Source organism: Podarcis liolepis (assembly GCF_965112155.1).
Source record: "Podarcis liolepis genome assembly, chromosome: 12".
Taxonomy (NCBI): domain Eukaryota; kingdom Metazoa; phylum Chordata; class Lepidosauria; order Squamata; family Lacertidae; genus Podarcis; species Podarcis liolepis.
In genome coordinates this window covers 20,006,199-20,018,308 of record NC_139563.1, presented here as the reverse complement: position 1 = coordinate 20,018,308, position 12,110 = coordinate 20,006,199, and the positions used below count along the sequence as shown (strand labels likewise).

Here is a 12,110-nt window from a genome sequence, read left to right as displayed (position 1 = left end):
TGGTACCTGCTCCAAGGACTTCACATTGTCTTAATCTTAGAAGGTGACGATGGCAATAAGGGGAAAACTGGATAGGAAGCAAGTGGCACAAGGTTTACCCATCAAGAGATGTGAGTTAGTACAGTGACACATACAGTGCACTTCTAGTGTTGCAGGAATAAGAGCAAGATTGGATATAGGATTTTGGGAAGGAAAAAAATAAGCAAGACAGATCTATGCATGGCATAGATTGTATGTTTGGAACAGCCTTTGAAAGAATGGTTGAAATCCAACGAGAAAGCAGGTGTTGTTGTACTGGTGTACAAATAGAGTTGCTAAAATTTTGAGGTCAGTGCAGAAATAGGGGGCAGATTGAGGGAAAGAATTCTGAAAAGCATTTGAGTCTTTAAAAAGGCAAATACCTTTACAAACGAACTTACCCATTTTGAGAGGAGGGAGAACAAATATTCTGCAGACCCTCCAGTTACCACAGATAAAACCCAATGTAAATTTCAGACAATCCGCATATCAGTTCGAAGTGAGTGAATGTGAGGGTTTCAGGTTGCATTTTTCTGTCAGCAAACAACATACCGTCAAAAGCATGTGATGCCTTATTAAGTACATGGCCATCTCCAAAATAATGGCAGCCAAGTCCCCTTTTCTCCCTTCTCACTCCCAGTAACATCAAGGGCAGCTAAAGTGTGTTCTGGTGTTTCAGGTGTGTGTGTATCTCTGCCCCACATAACTGGCTGCTTGTGGTGGTGTTTGGGATGTCTGAATGCAGGCACAACAACTCCTAGGAGCCAAAGTAGTCCACCCCACCCCCCCATGTCTTTTTTTAGGGGCCCGAGCCCTCTCAATATTCAAGGAGCGTTCAGAGAGATTATGGGACAGAGAGAACAATAAAAAACCCCACATCTATCTGTCATGGCAAATATGTTGACTGATGGCGATGAGAGAGAGAGAGAATGAATGAGAAGAAGATTGCTGAGCAGTTTAAACCCAAAGACAGACTTTAATGGAAAAAGAGGAAGAAAAGGCCTGTGACTGGCAGGAGGTGAGCACAGTTGTGAAAGCCTCTCTGCTCAGCCACACTGGATGATAAAGGCTGCTGCTGCTGCAGAGACAGGTTGCTTGAAGGCAGCTACTGATTGCTTTACATGTGTATTAACAAACTTGGCTGATCAGGACCAACCACCACAAATGGTGCCCTTGTTACACTGTAAACCAATGAGAAAAAGATCAATCCAAGCTGAATATTGAGAAGGGAACAACCAAAGTAGCTCGCAGTGTCACACACTCAAATACATAGACTTATTGGAAGGATGCTGTAACAAATTCTACATTGTAGAGATTGTAATAAGGTCTGTCTCTCAACCCAACCTCCAATATATGTTCCTGTCCTAGATTCAAATGAAACCTGTGTCAGCCCACTAAATGAAAGCCCCCTTGGGAAGCTTTTTAAAGACAAAGGAAGATTCTGGCTGCATGAATAAAAATTAGTTTCAGTGTTGAGTTCTGCAATCTTCCCGATTCTATAGATTTTTTTAAATGTTGTTTTATAAACACCACCTTTGCCATCGGCAGAAGAAATGCTGTGTGTTCGCCCAGTTGAAGTGGATCATGTATTTCAGAATTCATCATGTTCAATAGGGACCTAAAATTGGCAGCAAACAAATGCAATCTTTTAAGTTCCCAACTTGTTCTGCAGTTGCCCTATATTCATTTCCTGTTTGGATTTAATTTTTATCGTGCATTCGGAGATGAGGTAAAAGTGATGGCTCTTAATTGGTCATTGTTTTGCCTATTCTGCTTGCAATGCAATTTATCTAAATTTCTGTACCAATGAAGTATGAAGAGAAAGTAATTATATCTGTGGTGGTTTTTCAGGGTTTTAGGGCCCCTTCATGTGTATCTGGGGTGACAGGGCTACTAACCACCTCCTCCAACGTTGCTTCCATGGGGTCACTTACATTTTATGTAATTACGCAGCATATCTGTCAACGTTTCCCTTTTTTAAAGGGATATTCCCTTATTCTGAATAGGATTCCTCACAAGAAAAGGGGAAAGTTGACAGCTATGTTATGCAGTAATGTAGCTACTCAAGTACTGTTGGAAGCCTTTGGATGCAACTCAGCTTGCAGTAAAGCTGATGGGATTTGCATGGGGAGAAAGTAGATAGAGGAACCTCCAAGCTTCCCAGTCTGTCTTTATGACCTAAACTGTTCAGATGCTAGACTGGCATTGTCAGGGTTGCTGACCTAAAATCCTACTTCCCCCTCCTCTCAGTCTCACCTTGAGAGAGGAGGCATCTTTCCTTTGTTTCTCTCCTGCAAACTTCAAAGAGCAATCATGGCTCTTTGCGTCTCCATCTTAGACAGAACTAGGATCTTTCCTATCCAACATGTATTTCCTTTGATCAACTTGTCTTTCTTATTTTTCCACACTAAAAGTATCAGTATCCAGGGTAAAGGGCGTTCTTCCAAGGGATTTCAGCCAACAGCTTCTGTATATGAGTAGAGATTTTTATTAAGGATACGCCAAAATTCTTCTTGCAGGTTTCTTTTTTAATGAAGAAGCAAGCTCTTGTACTTGCTTGTGACCTTCCCATGGGCGTCACCTGGCCAATGTGAGAAATGGGGTGCTGGATTATACTGGGCTTTGGTCCAATTCTGGAGAGCTGCTCTTATGTTAAAACAGATGAAAGTGGTTGCTTATTCAAGAATCATGGCTACATCAGGATGAACCAAACGTGATTGGTTCTATAGCATTGTGAGCATCATTTTTACTATGTGATCGCTGATTGACTGCGATCACTGGGCATAAAAGGCCTTTAATTGGGCACAGCAGCAGATAGGGCAAACAATGGCAGCAAATGCCTTCCAAGGAAAGGCAGATGTTTGGACCTTTAATTGGACTTTGAGGGAAACAATGTTTCCCTTTTCCCTGCTGTTGACCTGAAAATCAAAACAGGTGAACATGTTGTTGGGAACAATGCAGGGGAAAACCATGAAAGAGGTAGACATCCTGTCACTCCAGGTACAGATAAGAGTAATGAAATGTAGTTAGAGATGGAACTTACTTAGTCTTATTGAAATACCATTTCATTTTTGCCTTTTGGGCCCAGAGAATATGTGTGTTAAACTCACTCCCAGTATTTCCTTATCTTTAGTTCTTTGCATTGCACCTGCGTCTTTTGCACACATTCTTCCAAAAAGTGTACATGTGTGTGCATGCATATGCATGTTCACATGTGTGCATATGCATACACAGAAACTGAACTCACTATTTCAAGTTAAAGTATGCTTTTATATTCTGGAGCTTTAGCATAGATCAAAATAGCAGAGTACATTAAGCAGATCTGGACCAGGTCTCTCTCATTGGGATTAATGCTGCCAGCTTCCTCATTCTTTCCATTTTGGGCTACATGTCAGGTCACTGTGACTCTAGCTAAAGCTCCTCTGTGATAAAGATTAAGCTAGTTCACTCTGGCATCAAACTCTCCAGCTTCCATACCTATCTAGATCCTGGCAGCTTCTTGGGCTAGGAATGCTGATGTTTGGGAAAGGTTCCAGTGTCATTGCTTCCCTCCTTTCCCCCCTAGTTTCTTGGTGCAGTTTGTGGCTGACTTTGAATATTGACTCAACTTGCCTTTCACCAGTGTCAGGAACAAGTATTTATTCCAAGAGTCTGGTCTGAAGTAGCAAATTTTCAAGGTGATGCTAGGGTTTTAATGTGTGCATTTTAATAAAAACTTGCAGTTTTCAATCATTACCATTAAATATTGATTTATTGTACATTTCTCACTGCTTTCATTGAAGTGATGAAGGACTAAGGCATTGTTCATGCAATCAAATCCTGGCTTTATAAACCAGGATTTGCCCAAACGGCTTGAACCTGCAGTCACTTTGCTTTTTCCTTTCACATGAGCAAACAGACTAGGAAGCCAGTTCAGCATAGCTTCCTGTTACATCTAAAACAGGAACAGTGGTAAGTGGCTTCTGAATCTGGCTTACCAAGTCCAGGTTCTTCAAAGCCTATGAACAAGTTCATTTATTTTGAAAAAATACAAATAAAAAAAATGAACCGAGAGAAGTTATAAGATGGGGTGAGGCATCAGAATAGATGTTTCAATGAAATTCTTTTTTAAAAGTTTTGACTTCTTTATTAAATCTCTTTATAACTTTCCCTTTTCTCTCAATATAACTTCTCACCCTACATTTAAAATGAAAATTCAGGATAAACTTCTCTTTAAACAAACAAAAAGCAGGTCTAAACTAATTTCATTAAGACAATGCATCATTTGTTAATTTGACCATGTTACACTTTAGTTTCTTAGGAATATTTTCTTGCATTAAATATCGAACCAGAAGAAAAATGAGTTGAATGTGTAGCTACAAAAAAACCAAAAAATATCCACATCTGGGTGTAGTAGCAGTCTGTATTGAGAGCATATTTGTCTCAAGAGAGGTTTAGCTTTTTCTGCGCATATTGTGGATATGTTCCTAGTTGTATTCACATGCAGCTACGTATTCTAAAGCTACAAGCCTGCCTCTTACATTTATAAGCCAAATACCTTCAGTGAATAATGAAGAAACTGTTTAAGGAAGTGGGGGGAAACAGGAGGGTTTTGTGTGCATGCATTGACGTATTGCCAGAAAAAAATTCTGAAGCTCTATTTTCTATAGTAGTGCAGGGAAAACAAAACCTGATTGGTTTCTTCAGAAAGATTCGGATGGGGATACACCTTCACTTATCAGCTGGCCCTCCAGGTATCCTACCATGCAGCTGTGTGGCTTAAATAATAATAATTGGACTGTTAACTTCCTTTCTCCTTTTCCTTCCCCCACTATCATTTTAACAAATGTTGTTGGCACCCTTTAATGGCAGTGGATAAAAAAATAAAATACAATTTCTGTTTTTAATTTCTGCTCTAATGAAACCTTCCTTCTGCCCCTGCCCTCTCTCCCACCTCCCCACCCGCTGGACAATTTATGTGTCTTCCTTTTTGTCACTTACAACTAATTGATGTTCTGGTAGGAAGCACTAGAAATGCCCTTAATGTTTGCTCCACAGGTGTAAACATAGTGGCACTGGCTAAACTCAGGTCTTGCCTTTTGGCCTGTCATTAACCTGTTTCTCCTGCCTTGCAATCTGAAGTGCAACAGAATACTAGCCTGGGAAATGTTGCAAGCACTGAATGCAGAAACTTTTGCCCCTTACTGAGTGGTTTCCCTGAATGTGAAGATACAAAAAAGTGTATAGTTAATACATTAGCTTGTCTTTGGAGCTGTGAGCAGCTTGCATGTTTACATAAAGTAGTTCTCATAAAGGGATGAGTTGTCCTTCCAAAAAGTGGGTCTCTAGTGAGCAGGCAAGGAAGTATTCCTAAATCTGGTGGTTAAAAACAGACTATAGCAAAATTCTGATTGTTTAGTGCTGTGCAACATACTTTAAATGAGAACTTGGTTTGCTAATAATGTGGTGTATGAACACTTGGTATTAGTAACAGTTCCTTTAAAAAGGTAATGTGTCAAATGTTACATAGAATAGGCTCAGCTATGATTGAGAGGCCCTATCCAACAAGGAGTTTGGTATCAGTTGTACACTCCACTTCCTTTTTCTCTAACATATATACCTTGTTTGCACACAACACTAAACCAAAACATGACTTAGTGTGAATGAGCAAATGTACTGGTCCTGGTCAGGTGATCACGGCTTGTTTTACACTTGAATTTCTTTCTCAGATCCTCTGCTTAGGATATATTTTGTTCTAAGGTATCGGTAGCAGAGTATAAAATACAGTCTCCCCCTTTCATGGTGCGCACACTTTCAAATTGCTGCATATTTCAGCAAAACATACATAAGCGGGAGCCTCCCTTTTTCTGTTTCACACTTCTTGTGCATTTTGCAAAGGGAGAGGCATGAATCTTTCACAAATAAAACAAATATCTAAGAGTATTGGCTCTCAGGTTACATGTCAAGATTCAGTTGCCTCTGCTCTCCATCTCTGTTTAGAACATTTCCTCACTGGTTATAATTCAAATGGAGTATTTCTCTTTTTTCTACATGTTTTTCTTATAATGTGTTCTCAGCTGCTTTTTTTTTTTAACAAAAGAAACATGTTAAGGGAGCCACCCTTTTTTCCACTGTAAAGGTGGACAAGTGCCAGTGTTGTTATTTTTTGGAATTTTTTTTTTTAAAAAAATAGTAATATAAGTAGCTAGACAAAAACCCAAATTCTATTTATTCTTCATTTGGGCATACTTAATTGCATTTCCTCATCAGCCAATTGAACACAACTGACTAAATTGTTCAGCACAACGCACGAAAATAGAAGTGGACAGAAAAATGACTATGCTGAAATCCATGTCTTGATCCTCTCTGACATCAGATTGGGCAAAGGGCACTTGTTAGGAAGGTTCTCAGATTTCCCACACTAGTTTAGTCTAGTTTAATTTGATGCTTAAAACTTGATGTTGCTGGATTTCCCCAAACTAGGTGCATGTGTTTCCCCCCTCCTCTCTGGCTTAGTTACAACTGTCCCACATTTTTTTTAATCCATTTTTCTTTCTTAAAGAGTAAAAGTTAGAGAGAAACTGGTGAAAGAGGAAAGTGCCCGTTCAAGCCCTGAACTTCCAGCAGACACTGTGACTCAAAGAAAGTTTCGCCCAGTGCCTGTTAATTTCGTGCCTCTTCAGTCAGAAACGTCTGCTTTCCATAGGGTTGCCAATCAGCCTCTTGGCTTGGCCTGCCAACCAACACATGGCTATGTTCAGCCTGCTGGAATCGCTCATATAGCTAAACCGGTGGCAGCCGAAGAACCAGAAAGCAGCCCTGTTCATAACCTCCCTGGGCCGGCAAATGTAGCGTTCATAACCAGATTCCCAGAAGATGCGAAGATGGATGATGAAAGAAGTGACTTGCATCAGAATCATGGATCTTCATCGAAGCTCACTTACTCCAGTTTGGAGGCAGAGAAGGAAAGGCAGCCAACTTTGACTTCAGAGAACCGTAGGTTGAGCAGAGGAGATGAATTTGAGAAACTGGCAATTGGCCAGCCAAGGAACGTGGAACCTGAGAAAGAGCTGGAGCGATGTATGCAATGGATGCCTGGACCTCAGGTGAAGACTCAGGAGAACGTTGAGAGGAGCGAAAGAGTTGTGTACCTACAGAGTGCTAAAGGGAGAGTTCAGGCTCGGGAAGAGACTCCAGTGAAGCATAAGCTCCTTACTCGCTCATTTTCTGATTATAGTGGTTCACCTAAATTAGAAGTTTTTAAAAGTAAGGAGCATGTTGCAAAGAATGCAATGGAGTTTCAGAGCACTGAAGCCAAGATCCCCAATGGTGAGATTGCCATGGTTGACACAAAAGTCTCTGTTGCCCAACTCCGTAATGCCTTTTTGGAAACTGCCAATGCCTGCAAGAAACCTGAACTGTAGGTGACGTTTCTGAATATATATGTGTATATATTTTTTTAATTTGGTGTGACACTTGCACGTCCTTGGCATAAAATAGCACCCCAAACTCAACATCAGTTGCGTTCTGCAGCACTTCAAACACACGAGTCCGTTCCCATCTAGTGTGTCTTGGAGGCGGAGTTGTCCTGAATTCTCTTGTTCGTTTGTGCTTCTGCTTGCTTAGTGCAAGTTCTGATGTTGGGGCAGCTGGAATGGAATGACTTTTTACTTTTCTGTGCATGGTTTTCCAGGAGCATGCAGAGTGATTGATAATGGACTGATTTGGTGGGATGCTTTATATTTGTCCTTCATATCTCTCTCTCTCTCTCTCTCTCTCTCTCTCTCTCTCTCTCTCTCTCTCTCCCTTCCCTCTTTCCCCATCCTAATTCTTTGTTTCCTTTCTTTGCACTTTCTGATGTGGTTTTTTAAAAAAAGTGAATCTCAGTTTGAGATGCCAACATCAGGTACTGATTTGTCTGCCAGTGCTGAACACGAAAGAGGGTCACGAAGGCCAAGGCGCTATTTTTCTCCTGGGGAAAGTAGAAAGACTTCCGAGAGATTTAGGACTCAACCTATAACTTCAGCAGAGCGAAAGGAAACAGATAGGTAGGCATTTGTATGGCACAGCGCACTGGAGCAGCATTATTTAGAATGACAGCTGGCAGTAATAAAAGTAGTCTTTGGGAAAAATGCAACTCAACATAAATATTAATTCAGATAAGGTGGCAATGTAGTTCAAGGTGTCTATTTTTAATTTTTGAAATAAAAAGTTCAATATTTACTCTAAAGGCTGTTTATCACACAACTCTGAGCAGAAATACATTTACTTATGTTATATGTTTTAAGGTGAAAGGGGAACAATTCATAGGCTTTAAGCCAAAAGTCAGTGCTGTGTGTAACCATTGGCAGAATATTTGAAGTTCTGACTACTTTTATTTTTATTTTAGTTGACATCATTCTCCTTCATGCAACTTACACCTGGCTGGCATTGCTTGCCTTCTTGCTTTTTAAGGGTCATTGTAAATGAAACACTATTGTAACTTGAAAAACCTTTTTTCCCCATTTGCAACCTATTTGCTGTCCCTCTTGAACCAGATTAGGCTTAGGGATTTTTATTGCAATTTTTATTTCCAACTCATAATGATATTTTCTTTTGTAAAATCCCCATAGGTCTGTATTCAGTCCAGAAATGCCAGCTCCTGAAGGTAAGATTTTTTTTCTCGCCATGCTCTTTTATGGGTAAATTTTCATATTTTACCTATCAGCCTTTAGTGGCAGGCTAGTGACACCTTGACCAAATTTGACTCCCCCTCAGCCTCAGAGGTGAAATGAATCCCTGCCCAGAGGGGCTTGCAATCTAGATAACAGCACAAAAAGAGGCAATGGGAAGGGAGAATAAATGAAGGCAGTGTTACGAGGGAATGGAGAAAATAAGCAGGTTTTCTGGGTCACAAGGGTGGTTTTCAGATCTTCTGGCTAGGAAGTAAGTAGTTTCATTATCTTCAGCATAAATGACAAACAAATACCAGAATATAACCTCTTTTGACTGAAAATTATGGATATGAAAACCCCTTACAACTGCCAGGAAAGAGCAATTCTCTGACTCTCTTAAAATTGCACTATATAACATTCTGCAGCTAAGATGCTCATTAAAAAGCGATGTTACTGTCTTGCCCAGAACCGAACAGACCTTCACTTTCTTGATGTACCTTTTTGTCAGTTGTGTTCCTGGGTTATTTACGTGTGTGGGGGGGTGTTAAAAATTGAGAATCTCTTGGATTTATCTAAAGATATGTCATGTAATGTAATCTTCTTTATTATCTGTAGATGAGGAGAAAGTGGACGAGCGAGCCAAGCTGAGTGTTGCGGCAAAGAGGTTGCTATTCAGGGTAAGTGTCCTCCTTGTCTTCCCTCACCATTTCAGTCTGCAGAAGGGACACACCTCAGTGTCAGAGCTCTGCGTGCAGAGTGTCCCAGGTTCAAGCTTCGGACAGGGCTGGCAGAGACCCCTGAACAACCACTGCTAGTCAATGTGGACAATATTGAGCTAGATGCCCCCACTGGCTTGAGGGCAGTATAAAGCAGCTTCATGTGTTGCACTAGAAGGAGTTAGGCCACAAGTGTGTAGGAGGCAAATGAGTGAGTGGGCAGGGATGGGGAAGCTATGGCCATCCAGGCATTGCTCAGCTCCCATCAATCACCAGCCAGTGTAGCCATTGGGAGTTGGTGCATAGGTGTCACAGAAGGTGGTAGAGCATCTGCTTTGTGTGCAGAAGGTCCCAAATGCAATCCATTGCATCTCCAGGGAAGACTGGCAGAGACCCCTGTCTGAAACATTAGAGAGTTGCTGCTATTCAGCACTGATTATCCTGAGCTAGGTGGACCCAATGGCAGATGGTCCAAATGGCAGACTCAGTATACGGCAGCTTCCATTGTTCCACTGTACAACCCTCTTCTGAACTGAGCGACAAGCCTATCACCCTCTTGATTTGGGAGTCTTCCTTTCCGTTAACCTGATGGTTCTGGTGTGCATCTGGTTCTAGGAAATGGAAAAGTCGTTTGACGGGAAGAGTTTCCCGAAGCCACATTCAAGGAATTCTGCGGTGGAAAGAAGGCTAAGGCGAATGCAGGATAGGTCACGCACGCAGCCCATTACCACCGAAGAAGTGGTCATTGCAGCTACGTAAGTCTTGGAAATGTGTTAGGCCTGCTATTCCACTGGGTTGTGTTTTTTTTTAATGGAGCTCTAAATTCCCATTCATTAAGTGCCTATGGCTTGGTAATAAGGAAAAAGGCTTGTTGCTAAGGAATAGCTTCCTTGAGAAATGTATGCCAGAGGGAATATCTTTCTAGCTGCTTTTGGAGGAAAGGGATAATGGAGCAACACAAAATGCATGAGCAATATAAGCTTATGAAGCAATAGATGAAAGATGGTAAGGGAGGAGTTAATTGCAGTTCTGGCTTATAAGCCAAGTGAAACAGATTTCTTGCCTTGAGCCCTGCACAATTAAGCTGCTGAATCTTACAAAAAATCTAGAAGACTTCTAGACCTGTGCATCATCACATTAATTAATTATATCCAGTGCTTTTGTACATCTTGTAACTTTCTTTCAGAGCACCAATGCTGCTGCCCTGCAGCCAAGATTTTTTATTTTATTTTTAAAAAAGTAAAATGCATATGAAAATGATTCATTTTTATAGAAAATCAGGATGTCCTTGACCATCTTCTTTCAAATATTTTATGGGATCAACAATGCAATTTTATTTTTAAAAATGTCCAATTATTTTAAATGGGGGGAATTACTATTGGTTTGTTTATGTGGTTCAAACTGTATGTTTTTTCTTAATGCTATTCTCTTCTCTCTCTCTTCTTGTGCATTTTCCTTCCCTTGGCTATTTTTTTAAAGTGAACCTATCCCTGCCTTGCGTACTGTGAATACCCATTCTATAGTGGCAAGAATACCTAATCCCACTGTAGTTAAGAGCACTGTACATCCTACCAGGTACTGGGGGAGACGACTTGCATGTTACAGGGAGCACAAGGGTCATTGCTAGCAAATGCATCCATAAAACCCGAGTGTCTTAAGTGTTCCAAGCAATTTGGTGGAACTTTTAAGAACGTCGTTTGTTCTTGTCCTCTTTCTGTGTTTGACTGATAGAACAATAGACTTCTTTGCCTGTTGAGTGTTTGATTCAGGACCTTTCCAATTAAGTGCACTGCCTTGTTTTAGAAGGCGCATTTCTCAAATGCAGAAGAACTTTGCATGTTAAAAAGCTGAGCAAAGACATTTGTTGTGTCTCAAATAAAAGTGAAAAAGCCAGGTGTTTTCTGATACCGCAACTTGCACCCTCCTCTGTTTCTCTCCACTTCTAACAATTTGCTGAATTAATGGAAGGATGAGAAATTGCACCACCTATAGGTGTAAGCACAAATTTCTTTGCTTGTTTCTGTTGCATTTTGTGATTTTAAAGTTAAGAGATGCAAAAGGCAGCATTGGGAAATAACACTGTAGAAAAACCATAGGAGAATTGTGATTTCTCAAAGGGTAGCTGTTTTATTGTGACCCAAAGTCAGATATGAATCTTGTATGCTAACAGAGGGCACTCACTTATACCACTTTGTTTTTGTTAGCTTTTTGTTACAACAGGCCAACATGGCTTATCCTTCTGGATCTTTAAATCTTGAACACTTAAATACCCCAGAACTTTCAGGCTATATAGCCTTTTTCTATTGGACATCCACATGTCTCTCTGGCTTTTGGAATGTAGATGAGTTGTCTTCCTCCTTTCTGTTCCTCTAGTCTGGTCCGCAATCTCTCAGTATATTTCCTAACCTCTTTCCTCTCTTGGGAACTAACAAGGGTCTATGTCATTCTAGTCGAAGAGGAAAGATGTAACAGATGTGTGAAGCCAAGCAAGAGAGAGCACAGGTTGATGATAGAGCAATATTGCCATGGTATCGTTCTAATCCTCCCTATCGCCTCTTGCAAGCACTTTACTGTAACTTTTGTCTTCTAAACAGGGTTCAGCCAAAGTTACTGTGACTATGTCTTTAGGAATATCTCCCAGCTCTTGGTTTTGGCCATCTGGGCATATGGAACATAGGAAATGTAGTTCTGTAGGAAGCTGTCATTGGTCGCATCTCTCTTATTAATTGTCTACAATGACTGT

General features: G+C 40.7%; 1 protein-coding gene across 50 annotated transcripts in view; it reads left to right on the top strand.

The window, feature by feature from the left end:
- The window catches only part of SVIL (supervillin), a 147,357-nt gene that overhangs the window by 88,343 nt on the left and 46,904 nt on the right, over positions 1-12,110 (top strand). For 9 of the 50 annotated variants that reach the window (XM_083466544.1, XM_083466535.1, XM_083466526.1 and 6 more), the window contains 7 exons: positions 4,671-4,751; positions 6,560-7,417; positions 7,875-8,045; positions 8,610-8,644; positions 9,267-9,328; positions 9,983-10,122; positions 10,847-10,942. In XM_083466544.1, the coding sequence (XP_083322670.1) occupies positions 4,671-4,751; positions 6,560-7,417; positions 7,875-8,045; positions 8,610-8,644; positions 9,267-9,328; positions 9,983-10,122; positions 10,847-10,942 (1,443 nt within the window). Of the gene's footprint in view, positions 1-4,667; positions 4,752-6,559; positions 7,418-7,874; positions 8,046-8,609; positions 8,645-9,266; positions 9,329-9,982; positions 10,123-10,846; positions 10,943-12,110 lie in introns of all 50 variants that reach the window. The other 41 variants (XM_083466543.1, XM_083466533.1, XM_083466523.1 and 38 more) reach the window with 12 other exon arrangements.